At 44.5% G+C, this 26,372-nt stretch overlaps 1 protein-coding gene across 7 annotated transcripts in view; it reads left to right on the top strand.

Moving 5' to 3' along the window:
* Nucleotides 1-26,372, top strand: part of D7Ertd443e (DNA segment, Chr 7, ERATO Doi 443, expressed) — a 254,380-nt gene that overhangs the window by 1,847 nt on the left and 226,161 nt on the right. For 2 of the 7 annotated variants that reach the window (XM_030242987.1, XM_011241902.3), the window contains exon 1: nucleotides 19,399-19,453. The exons of 2 other annotated variants lie outside the window; for them this stretch is intronic. In XM_030242987.1, the coding sequence (XP_030098847.1) occupies nucleotides 19,449-19,453 (5 nt within the window). In that variant the 5' untranslated portion in view covers nucleotides 19,399-19,448. Of the gene's footprint in view, nucleotides 1-17,157; nucleotides 17,277-18,499; nucleotides 19,454-26,372 lie in introns of those variants that run through there. 3 more of the 7 variants (XM_011241901.2, XM_011241906.2, XM_011241904.3) reach the window with 3 other exon arrangements.

Here is a 26,372-nt window from a genome sequence, read left to right as displayed (position 1 = left end):
TGTTTGTTTTGTTGTGTGTGTGTGTGTGTGTGTGTGTGTGTGTGTGTGTGTGTGTGTGTGTATGGTGGTGTCACAGTACACATCTGGAGGCCAGAGGACAACTTGCAGGAGTTACTTCTCTCCTACCATGTGGGTCCTGCAGATAAAACTCAGCTCAAAAGATTTGACAACAAGTGTATTTACTTGCTAACCTGTCTTGGTGTCCCAGGAACAAATTTTTGTGATACTTTGAATGGGTCTTCTTCTCTTTTTTCTTTTTTTTTTTTTTTTTTTTTTTTTGAGACAGGGTTTCTCTGTGTAGCCCTGGCTGTCCTGACACTCACTTTGTAGACCAGGCTGGCCTCGAACTCAGAAATCTGCCTGCCTCTACCTCCCAAGTGCTGGGATTAAAGGCATGCACCACCATGCCTGGCGAATGAGTCTTCTTATCTGAACACATGGACTTGAATGTAGACATTTGCTCCATCCTGAGTGTGGAGGGGTGACTCAGGGTTGGACATATATGAATCCATCTCCTGGCTGTTCTGGTGCCCAGTTCACCCCTGGGTGAGGACCATCTTGGAGTGTGGATACTCTCTTCAAGGTGCCTGGTGACCACTGTCATACACTAGTGTTGTTCTCATCTGAACCCTAGTCTGACCTCCCAGATATTTTCTTAGCAATGACAGAGCTATCTTAAAAAGATTTCTTAAAATGATTTTAATGAAGCAGAATGCATATTCATTATAGAAAAGAAGGGCAGTAATTGGCTTAGGGATCCCACACAAATGACTCATCATGAGCATGCATGAGTGTGTTCTTACCATAGGGCCTTCCTAGTACGAGTGCAATACATAATACAAAATTTACAATTTTTATTAATGTAAACATTTTAATCATTTTATATAATAATATTGTGTATATATATGTGGTGTAATATTCTCCTGTGTGTGTTTGTGTTTGTGTGTGTGCACTTGGAGGCCAGAGGTTGATGGTTGGTGTCAGGAATTGTTCTTGATTACTCTGCACTTTACATATTGAGGCAGGATCTTTTTCTTGAACCCAGAGCTTGCTGACTCATGTCGTCTAGTGTACCCTAGGGATCCTATGTATCTCCCAGCAGAGTACCAGCTGAGCTGCTGAGTCTGCCCAGAATTTACATGGGTGCTGGGGATCTGAACTTGGGTCGTCATTCTTGCAGGACAAGCACTTTACTTGGTAAGCCATCTCCCATTCTTCTTTTACTTTATAGACAATGTTTTCTCAGCCTTCCTCTGCTCAGTCTTGGTCATGCTGCGGCTCATCTTTAACTAAGGAATGTGAGGGCTGTTTTGTTCTGAGTACTTTCACATCCTCTCTGTCTCCTTGAAAATCTTCTACTCGAAGCCTTCTAATCAGCATCAGTTCCAAGCCACTTGATTTCAGAATGCTCACTTATTTTTTATATGCTAATTCCAGAGGGCTGTTGGCATCTCTGAGTGATTTCAGATTCATTTGTGAACCTTTAGAAAGTCTCTGATTCCATCCATGGGCATTATGAACACCCCCCCCCCCCACTTTCTCTAGCTCTCTCTACATGATCTATTTTAATATTTAACATATCCTTCAATTGTTGGAAATTCAGGAGGTGCAATTTGCTCTTGATAGCCCCCACTTTATGATAATCTCCTATAACCATCCTGGGCAGGAGAGAGGTGGCCTGGCCCTCCTTGGCTCTATGAGGATAGAACACCTCTGCTGAAATCAAAGAGCCTGGAAGATCTCCAGTCTTTTGTTTTTGGTTTTTCCTTCTTTCCTTGAGTCTTGTACTTCCCTCTTGCTCCACGTAAAGCGTGTCTATTAACTGGGCATTCTTTAGTTCCCTTGTGTTTTTGTTCTCAAAGTTTCATAAGTACAATGGACTTTATATAAAGGAAAGAGGGACCTTGATGGAGCTCCTACCTTGCACCCTCCTCCCATTTCTGGGACATTTAAGTTTTACCCTTTATCTGGCTCACCAAGGTCCACATGATCCCCTCATCTTATTGACAGGAGCCTAGGAGCAGGACTCCATTGGTCCTTCCCTCCTGATGGGTCCTGGCCATCCTAATTCTTTATTTGTCCTTAGATTCCTAAGATAGTGGGTTCCCATCTGCGGTAGTTTGACTGTAAAATGTCCCCCACAGGCTCATTTATTTGAACCGTTTTCCCCTGACTGATGGTATCATTTTGAGATATTGTGAAACTTTTAGTAGGTGGAGCCTAGCTGGATAAAGTGGGCTGCTGCAAGGTGAGCTTTAAGGTTTTATAGCCGGGCCCCACTTCCTGTCCTCTTTCTGCTTTCTGGCTCAGCTAGATTGGAGGAGTCTCAGCTACACACTGCTGGCTCCCATGCCTTCCCTGAAATCATGGATTTATGCAAACTCAAGTAGTGGGACAAAACAAATCCTTTCACCTTTAAGTTGCTTCTTGTCACATACTGTGCCTCACTAGGGAGTTACGTAACTAATAAGTCCCTGCTCTAGGTAAACTTCTGTCACCTGCAATGCAAGAGTCCCAGGAACATGTGAACATTACTGTAAACTCTTGGAGATCCTTCCAAAGCTAGACTAAGAAATGTAGCTCAGCCTGAGTACTTGCTTAACACAAGGGAAAGGAGAAAGAGGAGGAGGAAGGGAAGAGGGAGGAAAAGGAGGAGAAAGAGGAGAAAGAGGAGAAAGAAGAGGGAGATGGAGAGGGAGTTTCCTCCATCTGTCTTTATCCACTGATCCCAGCAGAAGGAACGGGGATACTCTCAGAAGCAAATATTAGATTGGTTGTAAATTAAACAGATTATTAGTGCCCAGGATTGTCTTGAAAATTTGGTTATATGGTCTGTCTTAGGGTTTCCATTGCTGTGAAGAGATACCATGGCCAAGGCAACTCTTATAAAGGCAAACATTTAATTGTGGCTGTCTTACAATTTCACAGGTTCAGTCCATTATCATCATAGCAGGAAGCATGGCAACATGTAGCCAGACATGATGCTGGAGAAGGAGCTGAGAGCTCTGCATCTTGATCCAAAGGCAACCAGGAGAGACTATCTTCCAGGTAGCTAGGAGGAGGATCTCAAAGCCCACTCCCACAGTGACACACTTCCTCCAACAAGGCCACATCTACTCCAACAAGGCCATACCTCCTAATAGTGCCAGTCCCTATGGGCCAATCATTCAAACCACCTTATAGTCTTTCAGCATAAAGTTCTTTTCAACTTGCAAATTCTGTTAGTTTTAAACTGAGGCATCAAGTATACTAAGCCTTGGAAATTCCCACCATGAAGACTCAGGCGTCTTCTTAGAATGTATCTGGCTGTGTGTCCCTGACGCCTTCTCTGGAGGTCTTTCACGAACAGCTGGAAGGCGAGAAAGTAGCTGAGGAAGCAGAGGGAGTGAAGCTGTCAGCCTGGGGGAGGAAAGACCAGGTTGATGGATGCTTGTGCTGCGCCATCCAAAGCATCTTTCAATGCCCCGGAGTCAGGGCAACTGCTTGAGATTGTATGGGGCAGGAGTCTCAGTGTGTAAGTCACATAAGACTTGCATTAGAATAAAGCATGGGTGAGCACCAGTGAGTCTGGCCAAGGTGCTCTGACCATCTTTGCTTCTCAAATGTTTCCTGTCCTCTCTGTGACCCAACTTATCTTCATCCCATTGTACATGGCTCTATGCGGTGACAGGACTCAGGCAACGTCAGTGTCCTGATTACTATCCTAGAACTAATTGACTCAGTCTCTTTGTCCCTCATGACACAGCTCCTTTATGAGAATTTAACTACACTTGAGTCAAACCTCCATCCTTTATCCAGTTATCTGTGATAATCTGCTTTCATATGACTTAATGGCCACTCCTATGGAGAGACCAACAACCCACAACTTGCTTAGGAAAACAGTGCAAAACAACAACAACAACAACCAAGGAGCAGGCATGGTGGTTCATGCCTATATTATTATGATGTTAGAAACTGAGACAGGAGGATTACTATGAGTTCCAGGCCGGCCTGGGCTATGTACAGAGTTTGCAGGCAGCCTGTGCTACATAGCAAGTTCTAGGCCAGTCTGGCCTATGTATCAAATTCTGGGATGGTCTGGGCTACAGATTGACACTGTATCAAAAAACAAACAAAGAAAAAAAAATCCAAAAATGTAAAACACCAAACAAATAGAAAAACAGTACAAATAAAACTTGGTGCTGCCTTTGTACTTAATGAGCATTTCCGTAAGAATTTGTTCTTTACCATAGAAAATAAATTACTCTATGTTTTTCTTAAGTAATGCAAAAACCTTCCATGTATTTCAAGGATGATCCAAACTACAATAATCTTGACTTAAACTGAGTTACATGAGAAGAGGGAGGATGTCTGCTGGGTTTGGGGAGACAGCCTTGAACTTCACAATTAAGCCTGTCTTGTCTACAAGCGTATAAGATGGTCAGGCAGTCTGCAAACGGTAGCTGCTTCTTAGAAGGCTGTTATGTTGTTCTCATTCAATGCATGTGCATGTTCATGTAACCCTTGAAAGGAACGAGGTGGAGGAGTAACAGCAAGATAAAGGAAGCCAGGGTGTACACACTGGAGAAAGACCTCCTCCTAGCCTGGTGGCTTTTTACAGTGACTTGACTGATAGAACAACCACAGGACAAGGCAAGAGGAAATAAACCTGAATGGGAGCCTATTCATCAGATTGAAGATCACAGTCTGGGAAATGGTCCGTGGACTCAACGGACTGAGATACAAGACATAAACATGTTCTTGTGTCTACCAAGAGGGAGACAGGTAGGATAGAATACAAAGGTGTCTTAGGCAGGATTTCTATTGCTGCGATGAAATACCACGGCAGAAAAGCAAGCTGGGGAGGAAAGGGTTTATTCAGCTTATACTTCCAGATCATAGTACACCATTAGAGGAAGTCAGGGCCGGAACTCAAGCAGGGCTAGAGTCAGGAGGCAGGAGCTGATTCCGAGGCCACGGAGTGGGTGCTGCTTCCTGGCTTGCTTCCCATGGTTTGCTCAGCCTGCTTTCTTATGGGACTCAGGACACCAGCTCAGGGATGGCACTACCAATGAGTTGGGTCCTCCCACATTGATCACTAATTGAGAAAACCCCTTACAGTTGGATCTCATGGAGGCATTTTCTCAGCTGAGGCTCCGTCCTCTGATGACTAAACCATCCAGTACAAAGCGTGATATGGTGACTGTTGGGATCTACTGGGAGTAACGCACATGGTTGACCTCGTGGTGCTTAATTTTTCCCTTTGCCTGGAGTAAATATGCCCATCTTCTTATCTCTTCCTGCTATTATCTTTCTCTTGTTATTCAACATGGGAGACAGAAATGGTGTTTGAAACTGGAAAGAAGGTTAATGACCACAAAGTGTGTTTTATGTAAGTTTCATGACAACCACAATGCAACAGCCTAGAATTGACTAGTGAGATGGGTTAGCAGATAAAGGACTGTCACGCCTGATGACCTGAGTCTGATTCATATTGGATGGCATTGCCCTCTGACATCCACACATGCACAGTAGCATGGACCTGTATTCTTTTTTTTTTTCCTGGCTTCCATAATTTTTTTTTGTTAATTCATTTTTCCCCAATTTTTATTAAGTATTTTCTTCATTTACATTTCAAATGCTATCCTGAAAGTCCCCCATACCCCACCTCCCACTCCCCTATCCACCCACTCCCACTTCTTGGCCCTGGTGTTCCCCTGTACTGGGGCATATAAAGTTTGCAAGACCAAGGGGCCTCTCTTCCCAGTGATGGCTGACTAGGCCATCTTCTGATACATATGCAGCTAGAGACACAAGCTCTAGGGGTACTGGTTAGTTCATATTGTTGTTCCACCTATAGGGTTGCAGACCCCTTCAGCTCCTTGGATACTTTCTCTAGCTCCTCCATTGGGGGCCCTGTGTCCTATCCAATACCTGACTGTGAGCATCCACTTCTGTGTTTGCCAGGCACAGACATAGCCTCAATAGTGACAGCTATATCAGGGTCCTTTCAGCAAAAGCTTGCTGGTGTATGCAATGGTATCTGCGTTTGGTGGCTGATTATGGGATGGATCCCTGGGTGCGACAGTCTCTGGATGGTCCATCCTTTTGTCCCAGCTCCAAACTTTGTCTCTCTAACTCCTTCCATGAGTGTTGTGTTTCCAATTCTAAGAAGGGGCGAAGTGTCCACACTTTGGTCTTTGTTCTTAGTTTCACTTGTTTTGCAAATTGTGTCTTGGGTATTCTAAGTTTCTGGGCTAATATCCACTTATCAGTGAGTACATATTATGTGAGTTCTTTTGTGATTGGGTTACCTCACTCAGGATGATACCCTCCAGATCCATCCATTTGCCTAGGAATTTCATAAATTCATTGTTTTTAATAGCCAAGTAGTACTCCATTGTGTAAATGTACCACATTTTCTGTATCCATTCCTCTGTTGAGGGACATCTGGGTTCTTTCCAGCTTCTGGCTATTATAAATAAGGCTGCTATGAATATAGTGGAGCATGTGTCCTTATTACCAGTTGGAACATCTTCTGGGTATATGCCCAGGAGAGGTATTGCGGGATCCTCTGGTAGTACTATGTCCAATTTTCTGAGGAACCACCAGACTGATTTCCAGAGTGGTTGTAGAGGCTTGCAATTCTACCAGCAGTAGAAGAGTGTTCCTCTTTCTCCACATCCTCACCAGCATCTACTGTCACCTGAATTTTTTATCTTAGCCATTCTGACTGGTGTGAGGTGGAATCTCAGGGTTGTTTGATTTGCATTTCCTTGATGATTAAGGATGTTGAACTTTTTTTTCAGGTGCTTCTCAGCCATTCGGTATTCCTCAGTTGAGAATTCTTTGTTTAGCTCTGCGCCCCATTTTTTAATGGGGTTATTTGATTTTCTGGAGTTCACCTTCTTGAGTTCTTTACATGTATTGAACCTGTATTCTTATGTACAACAACAAACACACACTTGGCTGTAAAAGGGGGAAAAGCAATACTCTAGAGACAAATGGAAATTAAGAGACCAAAGGTAGCTGTGATGGTTAATCTAGACTGTCAACTCGTTCTGACCTAGAGTCCCTTAGGAGACAAGCTTCTGGTAATGTCTGAGGATGTTTGCTGAAAGGTTTAGCTGAAGAGAGGAGACCATCTCTGCTGGTGGCTGATAATATGTATTCTCTGCCTAAAACTAGCTAAGGATTTCAGACGTCTTCTCCCTCCCAGTCTCTGTGAATGGGCTGCTCACCCGCACCTCACCTGGTCTGGCCCTGTCTTTCTCGGTTCATTCCAGCTCTTCAGTACCAGGTTGTTTTCTTCACTTCAAAACAGGACTGCAGTCCAATTTGAATTTTAACTGCAAGGTGAGGTACAGTCAGACCTGTGGCTGAGGTACAGGTAGACCTGGATCAGGGAAACAGAAGCCAGGGCAGAGAAAGCACTGTTGAAACCAGAGAAAAGAATGCTTTGTGAGCCATGGACAGGGAGGAGAAATTGAATCTGAGGCCCACTTCCCCTTGGTGGCCAAGCTGGCTGGGAATGCACCATTGGAGTTACCGGGCTGAGAACCTGGGGAAAACACAGGAGGAGAGACGGTGTTTACATAGTAAGATGACCTTGCCCTAAGGCTGTGACTGCACACAGCAAGTGGGAAAGGAAGCAATTCTTTCAGTTGGCCTTACCTTCCAGATGCTCAGCAATCAGGCTGCAGGGCACTGTAGGTTTCCCAGTTGGGTATGAGATCACCACAAGCACAGCAGAGAAATGGAATCCACCAGGGAGAGTGGTGAGCTCTGCTGAACTTTATCCCATCAGTTAATCAGAAGCCTGGTGTCTCACAGGGGAGAATCCTCGTGATTGTTTAGGTCCCAAGTATCCCCGCCAATGCCCATGTACTGACGGTTTGGCTCCCAGTGTAAATAGTGCTAGAGGTGAAGGTCAAGGATGAACTGGACCATTCACCGGTGGTGAGGTAGGGGCAGGACATAATGAGGAGTTGGAATTGGGTTTAGCCAAGTACTCTGGAGAACGCTCAACAGCTTCAGTTGACCTCAGAAGTACATTTCAATAATACAAGGGGTAGGGGACCAGGGTCCTGAAGCCAGTGATTAAAGCAAGGCAGGAGAGCAATAGAGAGTCACTTCAAGAGCTACTAACATGCCATCCGCAAGCTCTTCTACCAAGCTTTTGAAGTATGACTCAGACCTATGCTCTGTGAGCCATTAAACCCCATCTCCCAAAAGCCCTGCAACAAAGACAATCAATACCTGTACAGAGCAGGTGGGAAATTGATTTGAAGAGAATGGCTGCTGCCACATTCACCTTCACATACACACCCAACGGCTGCCACAGTGACTAGATGCTGTAAATACCATCCATTTCCCAACATGACCAAGACTGTCTAAATCCCATGATTCCTTTGTTTATGGGAACACCACTTGCAGTACCTGTGTTCTTGATACCCTATTAGAATGTGTTCTTCATCATGTTTGACAAGGCAAAAAAAAAAAAATGGATAGGAGGTGTGTAAGGATAAAGTAGAGGATAGAGGGGATCTAATGTGGAAATTGTAACAAGTGAGACACTAGAAACCAGCCATGAATATACCTGCTAGGGTAAGAACTAACTATCATTCAGAAAACCCACATTGGGTAAAGGAGTTTGGGAAGATGTCATTGGGACCAACCAAGAGTATGGGCAGAGAAGCAAGCATCCGGATAGCAGAGTGATTGGCAAGTCCCAGATGCAGGTGAGCCTTCTTTGAATTATTTGGGCAAGCCCTCCCTCCACCCCCTGCTATGAGGAGGGGCCATGCCATCTTCTTGGTTAATGACTCGTCCTTTTGGTTTCTTCATATTTTAGTTTGCATGCATATTGGTTTGTTTTTATTACTGCTGTTTTTAAGACAGGGTCTCTATATAGCCTTGGCTATCTTGAAACTCACTATGTAGACCAGGATGGCTTTGAACTTGAAGAGTTCTGCCTGCCTCTGCCTCTAGAGCTGGAATTAAAGGTATATACCACCACACCTGGCTAAAAATAAGTTTTATTATAACATTTTCAAAACAATTTGTTTGTATTGCTTTTCTTCTAACCCCCTCCCCCAGCTCTTTCCCTTCCATCCTTATGGTTCCATATCAAATGTTTCCCTTTCCTTCATGCCTTTTCCACTCTCATGGTCTCCTTTCTAGTTTCATGGCATATTCCATACTCGCAACCCTGCACACCCACAATTATACACACATATTAAAATTAGAAGCTAAGATCCCCGTAAGAGAGATACATGGCTTTTGTCCTTCTGAGTCTGAGTTATTCACTAGATATAAGAATTTCTAGATCTGTGCTCTTTTATGGAATTTTAAAAAATCCACTCTTTTTTTACAGCTGAGTAAAATTCTATTGTGTGTATGAACCATACTTCATTATCCATGCATCGTTTCCATCCCCTTGCTGTTGTCAATAGAACAGCAACAAACGTGGTGTACAAGGACTTGGGGGGTAGGATATAGAGTCTTTGGGGATATCTACTCAAAAATGGTACAACTGGGTCATCTGATAGTTCTATTTTTAGTTTTTTGAGAAACCTCTATACTGCTTTCCATAGTGACCAAACAAGCTTACATTCTACCAGCAGTGAATAAGGGTTCCACTTCCCACAAATCTTTATCATTTGTTGCTTTAAAAAAAAAATAGCAGTCCTGACTGGGGTGAAGTGGTATTCCTAGATAGTTTTGATTGGCCTTTCCCTGATGGGAAAGCATGTAGGATACTGTTAAAGATGTTAATCATTTGTGTTTCTTCTTTTAAGAATGATCTGTTAAAGTTTTGTTTGTTTGTTTGTTTGTTTGTTTGGGCAGGTAGCTAGCATTGATTCATGGGAGTACCAGGAAGTCAAAATTCTGTTCACTTCAATTGCCACTATTCATATATGAGGGTGACCTACTGAGCCACATCTTTCCCTGTAACTATCATCTTGAAAAAATATCTGGGTTATCCAACTTTGGCACTAAAAAAGTGAGTCCTCTGAGAGGTCAAAGAGGTCACTCACAACCATGAGAAGACTTTCTGGCATGGGGTGTGGGCTAGCTGAGAGGTAGGGGCATATAGAAAGTCATCCCCCACCCCCCACCCCCAGCAACCAGCAAAATGTTCACACATTGGCCAACGAGCCTGGCTTCATCTACCAGGTGCCTACCAGCCCACACTTCAGGTCAGTTATTCTGACCTGTTATGTGAGATGGAGTCAGTACTTAAGATTCACAGAGGCTGTGAGCCAGTAAAACTTTATTTGTGAAAATGGGGAGGCTAAGCTTAAATTGCCCCTAGGGGTTTTGCTGAAACGTATTGTATTTCAGAAACGTGTTTATATCAACTCATTGAAAAATTCATTTAACTGTATAAGAAAACACAGCTGAGAGAGATGGTTGATGTGTTTGCCGGGGAGGTGATTGGAACAAGTGACATGTCAACTCAAGCCACAGTGCTAAGTCTCTGGCCTTTGTTCTTCTAGCCAGGCTTGTAATCAGAAAGCCTCCTTGTGTGCACCTGTGGAAGAAGGCATGGCCAAAGCACAGAAGGGAGAGGGAGGTGGCAGCCAATGAAGTTTTCTTGTTGAGTAAAATTACTCTAGGATATAAACAGGAAATTGAGTTCGATATTTCCGGAAAATGTCAGCTGCAACCCTCCCTCCTCCTGCTTGTTGAGATCTACTCTCTAAAATCAAAGGCAATTTCTAAAATCATGGCTTTTCTTTTTTAAGATCCATTAGAGACATTGGAGGGAAAATAGGAAAACACCATGCGTTGTCTTCAAATAACTCTCCTCCCAGTGGATCTGAAGGAGAGAAATATGATTTCCCCCTTAACGGTGGGTTGCTTTGGTTTTCAGCAACATTAGAAGTGGCTTTGAATATTTAATCAGAGCAGTTGGCACAGCACTGAACACCCAGTGGGTGCTAAATAAATGATTCTCAATTGTTTGCAGAAGTGGGAGCAAGTGAGTGATAGAGATGAACGTGCCAATACTGTTGTGTTCCTGCTGTTCTTCCCCCACCCTGGCCCCACCCCATGTTTGCCACTTTCCAAACATCAAATTATCATGATTTTCCAAACACTCCAAAAGAAGTAGGAGAAAGTTTCTATTCACAATAGAGAAAATGTTATATAGAACCATCGGCCCCTTTTGCTGAATTTTCTTGGGAAGACATAAACACATTTAGTCACCCCACATGATGACAGAACCAAGAAATAACTCCGCCCGTTGGTTCTTTCTTGGAACTAGTGAGTTCATTTGGGTTACTAAGAGCAGCATAGATGAAGAGTTACAGGAATGTGGGTCACTCAATGGTAGCCACATTATGAAAAGCCCATCTAGTTTGGCCAGTGACTACAGCCCTGGAGCTCCCAACACATCCTATAGGCAGCTCTACCAGAGAGTCTACTCTCTTTGTCCAGCAGTTGCCTACTGGTTATATATCTCCATGGACCAGACTATTAGTCTCATAACTTTCTGAGCTTCTGGAGCCTTAGGAGCCTCAGAAACATCTCCAGAGTAGGTGTTTCAATTTGGAGAAAATACCTATATAACATCTTTTATTTACTACAACTACTGAACAATGCCTTAGTTTCTTTTCCTGTTTCTGTGATGAAATATGCCGACAAAAGCTACATCATGTAGAAATGGGTTATTCTGAGTCATACCTCAAGGGTATATAACCCATCATGGTGGGGAGGCAAAGCAGCAGGATCTTGAAGCTGCTTGGCCTCATCAAATTCACACTGAGGAAGCAGAGATCAACGCATGCTGCTGCTCAGCTCTCTTTTCCCACTTATACTGTCTAGGATCTCAGCTAGAGAATGACACCACCCATAGTGGACAAGCCTTTCCATCCATCTCAGTGAACACAATCAAGATAACCCCCAACAGACATGACCAGAAGCCAGTATCTCAGATGATTCTAGCTTCTTTCACATGTACAATTAATACTAACCACCACACACTTATACCTGATGACTGAAAGACTCCTCCTTTTCCATTTCATTGAGGCAATCACTCAGCTCAAATATGTAGCGACAGAAGGACTTGCCAAATAAACTCCCATTCCCTTTCTCTTATGTTAATGAGCCCACGGTTTTTGTTGCTGACTTTTCTTGGGGAGACATAAACACATGTTTAGTCACCGCGGTGTGATGACAGAACAAAGCAACGACTCCACCGAAGTCTAGCTTGGAACCAGTGAGTTTATTTAATGGACACAGCACTCTCAATCATCTCTTCCATTCCACCATGCATCAAGCAGGAGCTAACAGAAGGGTATGTGGGTTTGCAGTGGTCCTCTATGGCTCGCACACATCTGTTTTCATTGAAGGATGTTCCGACAGTCAGCCCTTGTGCCAGGGGGAAACTTCAGTTCCTTCGTGATGAGTAAAGCATCCATAGATAAAGTGTCACTCCCCTCCAAAAGGAAGGCTTGGTTATGAATTCAGAAACCCACACTCATCTGTTTTTATTGCAGCCTAATGCCTTTTAGATCAGCACAGGCCTTGCAGGAAATCAGCTCTGAAGCTGCATAATTAGACCGTCTTTCACAGTCGTAAGAGTAATCCCACTAGAGATTAAGAATTCACAAGCATGAATTTCTGGCACCAGGTACCCACGGCTCCCCTTCTTTTTGAATAATTCATCATTTAAATACTTCAATGCATATTCTAGGCAACCCTGTATATCACATCCAGGATAAGGAGAATAAGAGCCTCGTTCCCCATCTGTCTCAACGGTAAACATGTTTGGGGCTTGTTGATGTGACTTTAGTGTCATGGAGTAGCAATGGCCACCAATGGCCGTTTCAGTCACTTTAGGTAAACAATTTAGAAAAATGCGATGGAACCTTCTATAGGACATTAGCAAAACAGAGGTCTAACCTTCATAGTGCATGGCTTGTTTGCTTTAAGGAAAAGAAGAGAAAGGGCCGGGGAGACAGTTCAGTGGAAAAAGTACTTGGCACACAAGTGTGAGGACCTTAGTTCAAATCCCCAGAACCCATGTAAAGTCAGGTATGATCGTGCACATCTGTAATGCCAGTGCTCCTGGGCGAGACAGGAAGTGGAGACAGAAGAATACCCAGAAGCCTGAGGGCCAGCTAGCCTGGTATATGCAGCAGCCAACAAGAGACTCAGTCTTAAACAAAGTGGAAGTCAGAGATTGCTACCTGAGACCTCCATAAATATGAACACATGCGCACATACACACATACACACACACACACGTACACACACACACACACACACGTACACACTACACATGGGGGGGGAGGGAGGGAGGGAGGGAGGGAGGGAGGGAGAGAGAGAGAGAGAGAGAGAGAGAGAGAGAGAGAGAGAGAGAGATACCAAGAAGCCGTTTCCTATGATAAGTAGCACAAACAATTGCATCTTGGCATCTTGGGTCCTGGCATCCCCTTTGTAAATGTTTGAGGGAAGGTGTTTGAGGCAGGGTAATGAGAAGTGTCCTATACTTGACTTTTATCCACAGAATTCTAACCCTGGCCTTCAACTGCAGTCCAGTTACCCTTCTAGGATCCACACTATGTCCCAGACCCTGTGAGAGTTCCAGCACAGGAGTACAAATTCTCATAGTAGACCTCTTTGTGTTCAGAGTAATTCTTGTCAAGGGTTGTTCTACTGCTGAGCAATGAACTCCTGTGGAAGTGGGATGTGGCTCACACCTCTGCCTCTCTGGTGCCTGGTACAGAGCTGTGTTGTATCTGTTAAAACATAAATGGGTTTTCAAAGATGAACACAAACTCTGCTGGTTGCAAGTCAGAGAACCCAAAGCCAAACACTATTACCTAAGAGGAAAGCATTACAGACAAACCAGAGTCCCTCATTGCACACTTAGGGAGAAGGTTCCGTGATTATCTGGATGTGCCTGTCCTCTCAGCGACAGCTGCCACCTGTACTAGCAGTGCCTAAAGTGTTCATGTTGCTCCCCTACCCATGAAGCTCCAGGACCCTGGCTGTCCAAGATAGACCTGGATTGGTCTCATGTGGGCCAAATGCCTGTTTCAGGCCTATTAAGATTCTCCAGGATTTGTCTCAGTCAGCTTGAACCGCCATGAAGAATCAGACTTGGCGGCTTAAGTGATGTGTGAGAATTTCTCAGTGAGAATTTCTCAGTGTTGGAAGCTGATGTCTGAGGTCAGGGTAACAGCGCAATGAGAGTTTCAATGACAACTGCTATAGTGCTTGACCTCCTGTGCTCTGCTGTAAAGCACTAAGTAGGGATCCCCACTTCTCATAAGATCTCTAATCTTATCAGGAGAGCCCCACTCTCGTGATATTATTTAACCATAATTATCTCCCTCAGGCCTCATCTCTAAGGAATGTAAAAATTAAGGGTTAGAGCTTGAACATAAGAGTTGGGTGCGAGTGGGCATATCAACATATAGAGAATTATGTTGTCATTCAGTGAGGTCAGAGACAGGCCAGCCTTCATGGAGTCTATGAGTCAGTTTGGGGTTAAATGTGGAGGAAGGCTCCCAGGAAGGGGAGCTCTGGGAAACCTCAAAAGAATCCATGTCCTTGACTACTGCACACCAGTGTGAGGGCACGGCACTGTTTGACACTGATGCTTGTTTGCACACATGGCACACAAGTGTAGGGACCTGAGTTCAGATCCCCAGGTATTCTAAGGCCAGGTATTGCAGTGCACATCTATAATATTCTGGTACTCCTGTTGTGAGATGGGAGAGAGACACAGCAGAATCCCAAACAGATTTTACCCCAGTCGGCTTTCTGTCCTTTGGAAGAGAATGTGCCTGGTAATTTCTTCTTCTGTTTGGTATAGGAATTAAAAATTGTATCAGAATAACAGCCTGCTCTAGTTCTTTTTCCCAGGTGAGGAAATCAAATGGCTATTGGCCTCAATTCGTGTCACCACTATAGGCCAAGAGTCCTGGAACTATAATGGGTTCCTGCTTTTCTTCTTAAAAAGTCTGTTATGTGCATGCACTATGTGTGTGCACATGTGTGTGTATGTGTGTGTGTGTGTGTTTGTGTGTATGGTACCTGTTCAGATGCAGATGCATTCTATGGAATGTGTGTGGAGACCAGGGCTTAGCATTAGTCACTTTCTACCTCACAAGTCTGGAACTGCTTAAGCAGGCTAGCCCAGCCACTGAGTCCCTGGGATCTTTCTATTCATACCTCCCCAATTCTGGCATTACAAACTCAAGCCATTATGCCCAGTTTTTCTTATTTGAATTCTTGGGATCTAATTCAGGTCACTCCGCTTGTGGGACTGACTGAGCCATCTCCCCAGCTCCAGTTTCTGTCTCTTTAGCAGCTGTCCTTCTCAAGTGTGAACATGTTTACCACCTCTTAGTTTCAGTCTTTGCCCTTTGGGCATGACAGCAGCTATCTCTGGAGTCGCTAGAGCCAGCTCTGCCCGAGAGCTTGGTTTATGCCTTCTCCTCCAGACTTCACAGCATCCATGGAAGAAGGAAGGCGTTGCTGCTGAGGCACTAGAGAAGGCAGGGGACAGAGGGGACTGAGAGAGACAGAATGACTTGCTCTGGAGTGCGACTGAAGCCTTTCACCAGCTGAGAGTCAGAAATTCTACCTCAGTTAACAAAATTTGCTACGAAGTTGCCTACACAGAGACAACACTGTTTTCTTTCTTTCCTAGAAATATTGCAAATAAGAGTGTTAAAATGGCCTAAATGTATACAACCAGGCATGACCTTTTGCCTTTCCTAGATATAAACCTACAATTTTTCTAGGAATAATTTTTTTAAAAAAATTATTTTACTTTATGTGTATAGGTGTTTTGTCTGCACAAATGGATATGTACCATATGAGTGCTGTTCCCATGGAGACCAGAAGGGCATTGGATCCTCTGGGTCTGGAGTTACAGATGGTTGTGATTTGCCATGTGGGTATTGGGAATTGAACCCTGGTCCTCTAGAAGAGCAACCAGGCATGAGCCATCTCTCTGGCACTAAATCCTAGGAATCTCATAACAAATCTCACGTTATCAGAATGTAATCCTATCCTGTCAACCGAAAACAGGGAGAGGGGGTTTCTTAGCAACCTTAGAACTTAGAAACTTGAGACTTTCCACAATAATACATATGGCCACTGCTAAGTCATCTGGTACGACTATCTATTGAAAAGCACACATCAATGCTTATGTGTGCACTGTCCTTCCCAAAAGTTCTCTCTATTAACCTAGTGCTTCAGTTCATATAACAATCTCTCCTTGACAAACTCCAGCTCTAACCCCATATTCATTCAACATGAAATTCTTTTCTGTGGAAGTCAAGAATTCTGGGATTACCTAAGTAGAGGTCTCTGAGAAGAACTGGGGGAAGCCAGTCTCTGGCCTCCACTCCAGTGCTGTTTAATAATGTCTGTCCTATTGGGTAAATGGGGAAAATGAATCAAGGACAGTTCTGCAGTTCATCTGAGATCGTAGGGCTAATTCCACGAGGGTCACAAGGAGCTAATGTGTTTTCAGACAGAAGATGCCTGTACTTTATGTAGGACAGTGTTCCGAGGTCAAACGAAAGGCTGTGAGCCAGCTTTGCTGTCAGAGTCATAATCAGGAGGAGGTTCTCTTTCCTGGTGAGATCCTGCCTCAAGTGGGTAGAGTTACTCTTTGCTGATGTATGTCTGCAATGGTCAGAATTGACCCACTCTTAAGTCTAAGACCGTCAGAACAGCTGGGGGGGGGGGCTGCTGACAAAGAGAACTGATGCTTGAACAGAGGAGCCTTGGTCCAACCCATGTTCTGGTTAGAGCATCCATGCAAACTCATCTCCCAACTGTCATTGGATGCTCCAGACCTTTGACCTTTCATCTAACATCCCTGCTCTCTGATCTTCCATTCTGACTCCATACACTGAGAGGTTGGATCTAACAGCATCAAGACTCCTGTTCAGCCATCCTGGAGGCCTTTTATTTGGCTATTTTACAATCGTTTTTCTGTGACTAGCCACTATTGTACTCAGTGGAGAGGGAGGAGTCACTCACAGTCCCAGTGAGCTCATGAGCTTTGGTGATGCCTGTGACAGCTGGTTTCCATAACAACCCACCAACCCTATGTAAACTTCCCTTGGCTGGTTCTGGAACTTCTGGATAGGTTGTTTTGGTAGCTTCTGTGTGGCTCAGTGTCATGCAGTAGATTGTGATTCTAGAAGAAAAGTCTTGATTGTTCTCAGACTTGCAGGACCTGCTGGGCAGGACAGAAGCATTGGTTCAAATGGAGAGTTTGGGGAGGTACAGGGTTAGACCTTCAGAACCCAAACCAGGTAATTCCTTCCTTCCTTCCTTCCTTCCTTCCTTCCTTCCTTCCTTCCTTCCTTCCTTCTTTTCTTTCTTTCTTTCTTTCTTTCCTTCTTTCTTTCTTCTTTTGTTTTTGTTTTTGTTTGTTTTGTTTTGTTTTTTGTTGTTGTTTTTCGAGACATGGTTTCTCTGTGTAAACCTGGCTCTCCTGGAACTCTCACTCTGTGACCAGGCTGGTTTTGAACTCAGAAATCCACCTGCCTCTGCCTCTTAAGTGCTGGTATTAAAGGCATGCCACCACTGCCCGGCCTTTTTTTTTTTTTTTTTAGCAGATTCCTTTCTTAGTTGAGGTCTTATATAAATTTTAATTATTTTATTATTCAAATTTCTTCCCTGGCTGCCTTTATCCCAGGGCTTCTAAACCCAAGATCCCTGGGGAGTTATAGTGTGAATAAAGTCTGCTACCAGCTGGGAGTTCTGTTCTTATGCACATCTTTTGGAAAACCAGAGTCACAGATGAACACAGGAGACCCAGTCCTGTGGCCTGGGGCTGGTATTTAGTCTGTGTCTACTGTTTTCACACTCAGGTGTAAACACTGGCCAAAATGACCTCAAGTCACTTCCTCCCGGGCTCCAATTCTCAGTTCTAACATTCAACTCTTGCCCTCAATAACAAGAGTCCAAAATCCCACCAACCAGGTCCTAGCCAATAATTAAGACTTGCAGCGCTCTCCCCCCCCCCCCCCCCCCCCCGTGCACAGCAGGGAGGAGCAAGGAAGGGTCTAACTGACATTGAGTTCTGCTTCTGGGAAAGTCACCAAGGCCTTCCCTGGCTTGCGATGCAAGTGAGTTCAAGTTTTCACAGGGAAAAGTCAAAAGTCCCCTGCAAGAAGAGTTCCAGGTCTTGCTTTGTTTTACACAGGACCTTGGCTAAAGGCTCCCAAGCCCAGATGAACAGAAATGGCTCCAACACAGGAAATGAAAATAGCAAGTAATACTCCTCGGGTCTGTACTCTAAGCAACCTGACATTCCGAATCTAATAACTTTTTGCATAAAGTAAACCTTCATAAGCACGGCGCTATGAAGTCCTGCTGTGGAGAGAGAACTGTGCCGAAGAATTTGAGCAGAAGTGCGACTCCCTCTTAAACAGGGTGTGTGCCTCAGCCTTGGCACCTGCAGCTCTTTCCTGTCTGGTGGTGCAGCTCACCTGATCCTCATAACCTGGGGAGGGGGGCTGGTAGGAAGGGCTTTTCTATTTCAGTGTTTTTCCTGGGGAAACTGAGGCTCAGGGTGTGAGAGGACTTCCCTGATTGTATCTGGATGGGAACCCCTACCTGAGCCACTGTCCTTCCAGGCACAGCATGCCTGGTCTCCATGCCCACCTGAAGCTGTCACTTCTGTGAGTCTCTTTTTCCCTGAATGCGCTCTTATCTCTTGCAGGGCTGAGGCCACCCTTTGTGCTGGTAGGCAGTCTGCACTTGTTCCTTTCAGGCCCCTGGCGAGCAAAAGCAGACATTCTAAAAAGCAGCAATTATCGCTCCTGGTTCCTTTGTACAGAGCTCTGTAAATAATTTATTTGGATTTGAGGGTCTGGAGATGGAAACACACATCTAACCTTTTGGTAACCAGGCGAATACAGAGTCTGGAACTTAAAGGCAAGTAGAAAACAAGCGAGAATGAAACGTGTCTCTTTGAAATCAGAGAAGACAACAAGACCTCAGAGCCCAGGCGGGAGGCTGGAGTTGGCCAGGCTGCAGCTGTAAGGAACTTTTCTCATGACATTTAAAGGTCACTCGAGGGGTTTCCACAACCATCTCGTGAGCCCCTATAGCTAAGATTTTGGAGCAACTGTCTGAAGTTGGAAGACACAGACTTGCCCTGGGGCTGGTCCCAAACTCCTCCTGCTGCACTCAATACCTGCACCAAACAAAGAAAATTGTGTTTGCCAGGCTGGCTTGCTGAAGTCACAAGATTCCCAGTATTGCACAGTGCTCCGGAATGCCTGTAAAACCTCCCGAGGAGGGGAAGGCTGTGCACCCCACCTTTCAGATAACCGCATTTAGTACCAGCCTGAAAAACCATGTGATGGTCTCGGACTTGGTGAAGAGGGGCTGGCTTCCTTCCCAGAGAAGAGCCAAAGTTTGTTTCATCCACACGTGTCCCAGCCTGAAGGTGACTGAGCAGCCAGCGAGCGGATATGAGGTACAGCTGGGACTCGTCAAGGTTGGGAGGGCAGGTGAACACTGAGCTCCGAGATATACCACATTCTGATGGAAGTGGTTGTGGCTACCCCACTGGCCAGGTGTCTACTGTGGCCTAACAAATTTAATTTATTTGTAACTTTTAAAATAATTAAAAAAAAAACCTTTAGTTTATTTCAGCTTTTGAGATATGTTGGAGAGAATAACATAGCAGATGAATGTAATGACGTAGAATTGACAACAGAAATCTGCTCAATGATTTTGGAGTTGGGTCGCTGGTATGCATACCTGGGAACTGCAGTGCACTCTGTGAACCCGGGATTTTTAGCCCTGCGAGTTTACACTTAGCTGTCTCTAGGAAGAAATGCCGGGTTGTCTGCCTGTGTGCTTACCAGGAGAGTTCATGACTGTCTCGACTGAGTTGAGATAGCAAGATTGCAGAACAGTCTCTTATTCTTTTTAAACATGAGCTTTAGTTTTCAAGCCCATACAACTTTTTGGAAAATGGGAAGGACTTTGCAGTTTGAAAATGTCAACTAGAGGTAAACACATCACCCTGAAAAATATGTGTATTCTCCTCTGGGTAGCTGTTATCTTTTCATGTGTGTAGACACACATGAAATCCGATCAGCTCTTCACTGTACCTGGAATAAATTATGAATGACACTGTAATTGACTCCCAGAGAGCTCGCTTACCCATCTCTATGGCTGATTGTAACTCGAACATTGCTAATGCTTTACAATAAGGTGAGTGTTTGAATGTTGGTGCTGTTATTAGGAAAGCCCTCCTCTAAGTTCTGCCAAATACTTGAGATCTTTAGTCACCCATACTTGGCAGCAGGGAAGCCAGCCTGACTGGGAGGAACAGGTTTTGCAGGGTTCAAGGCTGGCTTCTTCCAGTTCCAGCTCAGGGAGAGTGAATTTCCAGGTTAGCCACAGAGGTATGGAAAGGCCACAGGAAAAATGGGGTTAATTAAATTCAGTAGGCGTCCTTATTCATTAATCCATTGCCCAATCAGACAGAGCAAAAGGTGTACAATTATAAAATAATTGAAAGAAACCAGAGATGTTATTATTCACAAGTAATTCATCAGATGGGGACAGAATTTTATCACTGCAGAATTTTCATTGCAGGGATTTTCCAGTCCCCCAGAGATGGGAAAACTGTTGAAATATCTCATCATCATGCATTTTACAGTAGTGCTTGTGGCTCTGTTTTAAACTTTTCCTAGTGAATACCTTGTCTCGCCTTCCATTGTTTATAAATAAGGCTTCCTCATTCCTTCATTATTATAGTCACACCGAAAGTAATGTCAAAAGGCGTTCAGCAGGAGATTGTACAAAACAACGTCACATGTGCTGATTGCCACAACTCTGTGTCTGTGGCGGAATTGTTTACTATGGTTGACAGCCAACAGCCTAGCCACGTGCGTTGAATAAACCCCCGGCCACTCCCCAGCTAATCGTCCAACCAGGTGGTTAGTGTTTACTGAATCTATACCAGACATGGTCCACACTGGGCCCATTCCCTGGGCTCAAGGGCAGGCCAAGTTTGAAAACTGGCCTGCCCTTGAAAAACGAGATACTGGTCTCCTGACCTTCTGAATTTTAAGCTGTGCTTAAGTTCAGAGCTGGGAGACGTGGGTGGAGGTGGTGGAGGTGTACACAGGAGATGCCTACAAGCCAGGCATCTTTTCAGGTCTGGCAGACACATCGCATCTGTCTGCTGCCCAGACTTGCAGTTTATTCGGTGTATGATCTTTTCATCAGATTTTATATGTTTCCTTTCTGGAAAGATAGCTGCTTGTGGCTGGTACCATTATCAGCATACAGATATCTTCCAGGAGTCCTGTGTTTATCTCAGGTGGATTCTTTTCCATTATCAAAGTTTAGTAGTAAACATTTCAGAATTTAAAATAGTCCAAAGCCGTTGAACTATTACAGTTATTCGTACCGGGGCTTGTCAGTACTGCTTAGGTAGAAGCGAGCAGGGAGAAGCAAACCTTGATGCTCTATTTCTTAAGCCTAATACACCCAGGAGACAAATTAAAGTCCAGCCTGCTGCTGGACTCAGCCCAGTAACTTCTCTCCCTACATCAGCTCAGGACCTTCCTGTTAACCTGGGCTTTGACCATGAAGTAACTGATTGGGTAGAAAATGAGCAAGGTTGCTGTGATGAACTCTCAATCAAGAGGGGTACTAGATTCAAGAAATGGGTTTGTTTGTTTGTTTATTTTTTAATAAAAGTGAATTTGGGAGATTTTTTTTTCTGTGAAAAGTTTACTGGTGTCAAGTTCCTGGGAGGCACTGCAAATCTGCTGAGCAGGGGCTGCCTTTAGATGTGGTGTTCTCTTAAAGCTATCACTGTAGTCCTGCACTTCTCTAATGCTTAGAGAAATCACTCTCTACTTGGGACAGCAATGATTGGTGTATCTCCAGCCCAGGCATGGTCTAGGGATATCTAGTCCCTTCCTTAAACTGCCTTCAATAGGAGCAATGAGCAGAACCTGTCCTGAGAAGTTGCCAGGTGAGGAAACAGAGGAGTGTGAGAACGTTAACGATCCTGGTGCCTGATGCTTGCAAAGCCTGGATCCCTCTTGACTCCAAAAGTACCCCAAACTAACAGGAACATTATGTGTTAAGGGAACTCTTTCTCTGAGTAAGTATCCTGTAGGGTTCAGAAAATTAACCAAGCCTTATCTGGACATGGATGGTCCTATCTGAAAACTACGTTTGCTGTTCACGTTGTGAGCATGCATTCCTGAGATGCCCCATGAATAAGGCTCTGATGACTTCATCAGCCATGGGAAGGGAAGCCATAGTGTTGTATGATGGGTATGCATCATCCAGGGTGAGTGTGTTTAAGCATCTCTGCTCCCCAAAGTTCAGATAAGCATCTCTGCTCTACACAGTTCAGAGGATGATCTACAATAGCTATACAATGTGGTTTTCAATGAATGAAGTATACAGCAAGCCAAAGTAAAAGAGGAAATGGCTATCAGCAGATGGAGAAACTGATACATAGGTGGCAAAGCATCATCACCTTGGGTGCTCAGAGCAAGCATCCAGGAGAAATGGAGATGTGAGGTCCTTTAAGGCAGTCAGTGGGTGCTCCTGCAGTCAGTGGGTGCTCCCTACAGAGACTGCACTGGGCATCCAGTGACTCATCCAAGGAAAAGAACAAATGACAACAGAAAGGCCACAACCAAATCTAGGTAGACAAACACCCAGAAGAAACCAACTGGAGAAGCCCTGATAAAACAGTCAGTTGGAATTTCCAGCACAGAGGGTCCCAAGCAGAGTGCAGGTACCCCTCAGGTGAGGTTTCCAAGTCAAAAAGAAGGAACAGGAGCAGGTATAGAGAATGGTGTGGCATCAGGTGCTCAAAGCATCCGGCCTAAACTGATGAGGGAGGCTGAGGCAGTCAGCGGGAGTCCATTGAGCTTTCTCTCTATGGTTGGACATGCAGCTGCTTTTCCCACGGCAGACATTTTTATATTATGAGTTAAGCAACTGTAAGCTCTGCTGGAAATACCTCTCCTCCTCCATGTTTTCAAGGGTGCACCAATTTTGCTCATGGGCTTTTTGTGTGTCACAGAACTGGGGGTGGGTGACTCATCTCCAGACAGGACCTCAGAGGACTCTGAGACAAACATGCTTTGGTCTCAGATGATGCTGGGAATGTGTACTTCAGAGCCAACCTGAGTGATCTCAAACAAAACACGACAATTTGCCATGATAATATGTGTTAAAAAAAAGATTACTCAGGCCTGTCTGGTAATAGGTGCTTGATGGAACTTGTCAGTTAGGCCTCGCTATCTGTCTTCTGATAGAGGACAGCTTTAAACACTCTTTTCATGAAAGGTGGAACACACTGTTTACCTGAACCTCTTTGGCTGTCTGCGTCTCTATTTTCCAGTTGTTGTTGATGATGATGACTTTTGCCAGAAATGCTTGGTTTTGGATACCTAGAAGGATCATGGTGAAGTCTAAACATCCCTCTATACATGTGACCCAGCTCAGACAACTGTGACACAGTGGGCCTGGAGTACTATCAAAGCATCAACACCAAATAGCAACCAAACAGTTTCTAGGTGGCTTCTTACATCTCCCATTTCTCTCTATCTTCCCAAGTACATGAAGCAAACTCCAACAGCAGGTTGAAAGCTGTTGTGAGTGGTGTTCATCCACCTCTCTCTTGTTTTTCCCATTTATTTCTCATGACTGGTTTGCCTCCTGGATTTGAATTGTATTTCCTTTCTTATTTATATATTTTTCAGTTGGATTTGAGCTATTGTGACTTTTGGATTGTCTAAAGCTTCATTTTGTTCTATTCCAGTAAAGAGTGTTGGGTGGGTCCTGGTAGAAGATTGTGGTGCTTATAGACAGATTGGTCCTTCTGGGGCTTAGTGGTGGAACTGTAGTCTGAAGGAGGCTCTGGTGCAGAGCAGAGATTCTCAAATACCATGGCTTTGCTCCTTGGTCATGTTTGATGACAAGCTTGGAGGAGGATGCCAGTGATTCGAATGGGCAGAGGTCATAGATGCTGCCAGCATCTCTGTATACATATGAAGTTGTGTGTGCATGCTGTGTACACACGTGTCAATGTGTATGGAATCCAGAAGTCAAACTTGGATGATGCCATTCATCTTGCTTTTTTGAGGCAGGACTCCTCTCCTCTCCTCTCCTGTCCTCTCCTCTCCTGTCCTCTCCTCTCCTGTCCTGTCCTCTCCTCTCCTCTCCTCTCCTCTCCTCTCCTCTCCTCTCCTCTCCTCTCCTCTCCTCTCCTCTCCTCTCTCTCTCTCTCTCTCTCTCTCTCTCTCCTGCAAACCACTGCTTGGCCTTGGCTGGCAAGCCCCGAGAACTTACTTACCTTTCTCAGTATCTTGAAATCTGAGACTTTAAGAGCATGCCATCATTCCAACTTTGTACATAGGTTCTAGGGATCAAGCTTTGCTTCTCACAGCATGCATTTAACTGAGTTCTTTCCCAAGCACAAATGATGTTAATTTCTTACAACATACAGCCCAGCCCCCTTTCTAACAATGGAGATCACACCAGTCTAAAATACCCATAGTACTGAGGGGGAGGAGTCCTATTTTAGGACATACTTTCCAGTTAAGGGCCAAAAAGGGGGAGTGGGTGGGTAGAGGAGTGTGTGTGTGTGTGGGGGGGTGGGGTGGGTATGGGGGACTTTTGGGACAGCATTGGGAAATGTAAATGAGGAAAATACCTAATTAAAAAAAAAAAAAGAAACAGCCTTTCTACCCAGATATAGCTGTCTCTTGTGAGACTATGCCAGGGCCTAGCAAACACAGAAGTGGATGCTCACAGTCAGCTATTGGATGGATCACAGGGTCTCCAATGGAGGAGCTAGAGAAAGTACCCAAGGAGCTAAAGGGATCTGCAACCCTATAGGTGGAACAACATTATGAACTAACCAGTAAGTACCCCGGAGCTCTTGACTCTAGCTGCATATGTATCAAAAGATGGCCTAGTCGGCCATCACTGGAAAGAGAGGCCCATTGGACTTGCAAACTTTATATGCCCCAGTACAGGGGAACACCAGGGCCAAAAAGTGGGAGTGAGTGGGTAGGGGAGTGGGGGGGAGGGTATGGGGGACTTTTGGGATAGCATTGGAAATGTAAATGAGGAAAATACCTAATAAAAAATTAAAAAAAAAAGAAAGAAACAGCCTTTCTGGGGAGTCTGACTTCCCAGATGTGATGAGACCTGCCTACTGGTGGGAATATGAGTTCTTTCCATGTATTCAAGGTCTGGAAATGACCTCCTGACCTGCCCCTCTCCAGAATTTCTTTTCTCTTGCTATCAGATAGTTTTCTCTCAAACAGATGTAGGTCAGAAACCTTGAGGGGTCTCCTGCGGTCAGCTGACATGTTCTATTTTTACAGTCCCCACTCTTCATGAATTCTGTCAATGACCTGAGTCATTGCCACCTGAGTCCTGCCTATGTCTCCTGTGCTAAGTGAAATCTCTGACTTTCCTGAGTGGTGCAATCTGAAAGCCCCCTCATGTAGGGAAAATTGGGATGGTCTTCTCTCATTTTTCCTCTGTCAGGGATCATAGGCCTGTGTTGCTGGATGTACAATGGGGGAAAAACCCTATAGTGTCACAGCTTTTACCTTTTTATTTTTTTATTTTGCTTTGGTTTTGTGTTGTACCATGGCTGAGAAAATCTGCTTTCTCTTCTCCCCCTTTCTCTGTCTCTCTGTCTTTGTCTGTCTGTCTCTGTCTTTACATATGTATGTATGTGTGCATGTTCATGCCACATGCAAATACGTGTGTGTGTGCAGGTGCTTGTGAAGGTCAAAGGTGAGTTGTCATTCCTCTGTAGCCATCTATTTTGCTTTTGGACACATCTTACTAGCCTGGGCTTTACCAAGTAGGCTAGGGCAGCTGGCCAGTGAGCCTCAGTGACCCACTTGTATCCATCTTCCCATTATGGGAATTATAACTACATATTATAATGCCCAGCATAAAAAAATAAATTCTAGGGATCCAACTCAGATCCTCATGTTTTCAAGATAAGCGCTTCACAAGCTAAACCCTCTCCCCGGTGCCTTTACTATGGGCTGTGATGAAGACTTTCAAGTGACTGGGCTCTGTCTTAAGGATCTGAGAAATAAAAGCACTTAAACACTAAGTGCTCAGGCTTCATGATGATTTGTTTCATGGAGTGAAGAGGTCACAAAAGACCAAAAGGTAGAGAAACAAAAGCTTTCTTCTCCTGGTTATCAAAAGGCACATGGCAGTGTCACCCAACATCTAGCCCAGCTGACAAGATAGCTTTGACTTTGAGCCAGATCAAAGTCTTAGGAATCCTGGTTTGCTTCCTCAAGTCCTGGCCTCAGAGCGATTTTTTTTTTTTACTTTACTTTATTTTTTATTTTTTGCTGGAA

This window comes from Mus musculus, chromosome 7 (genome assembly GCF_000001635.26).
Source record: "Mus musculus strain C57BL/6J chromosome 7, GRCm38.p6 C57BL/6J".
Lineage (NCBI taxonomy): Eukaryota > Metazoa > Chordata > Mammalia > Rodentia > Muridae > Mus > Mus musculus.
This window is presented reverse-complemented; position numbering and strand designations above follow the sequence as displayed.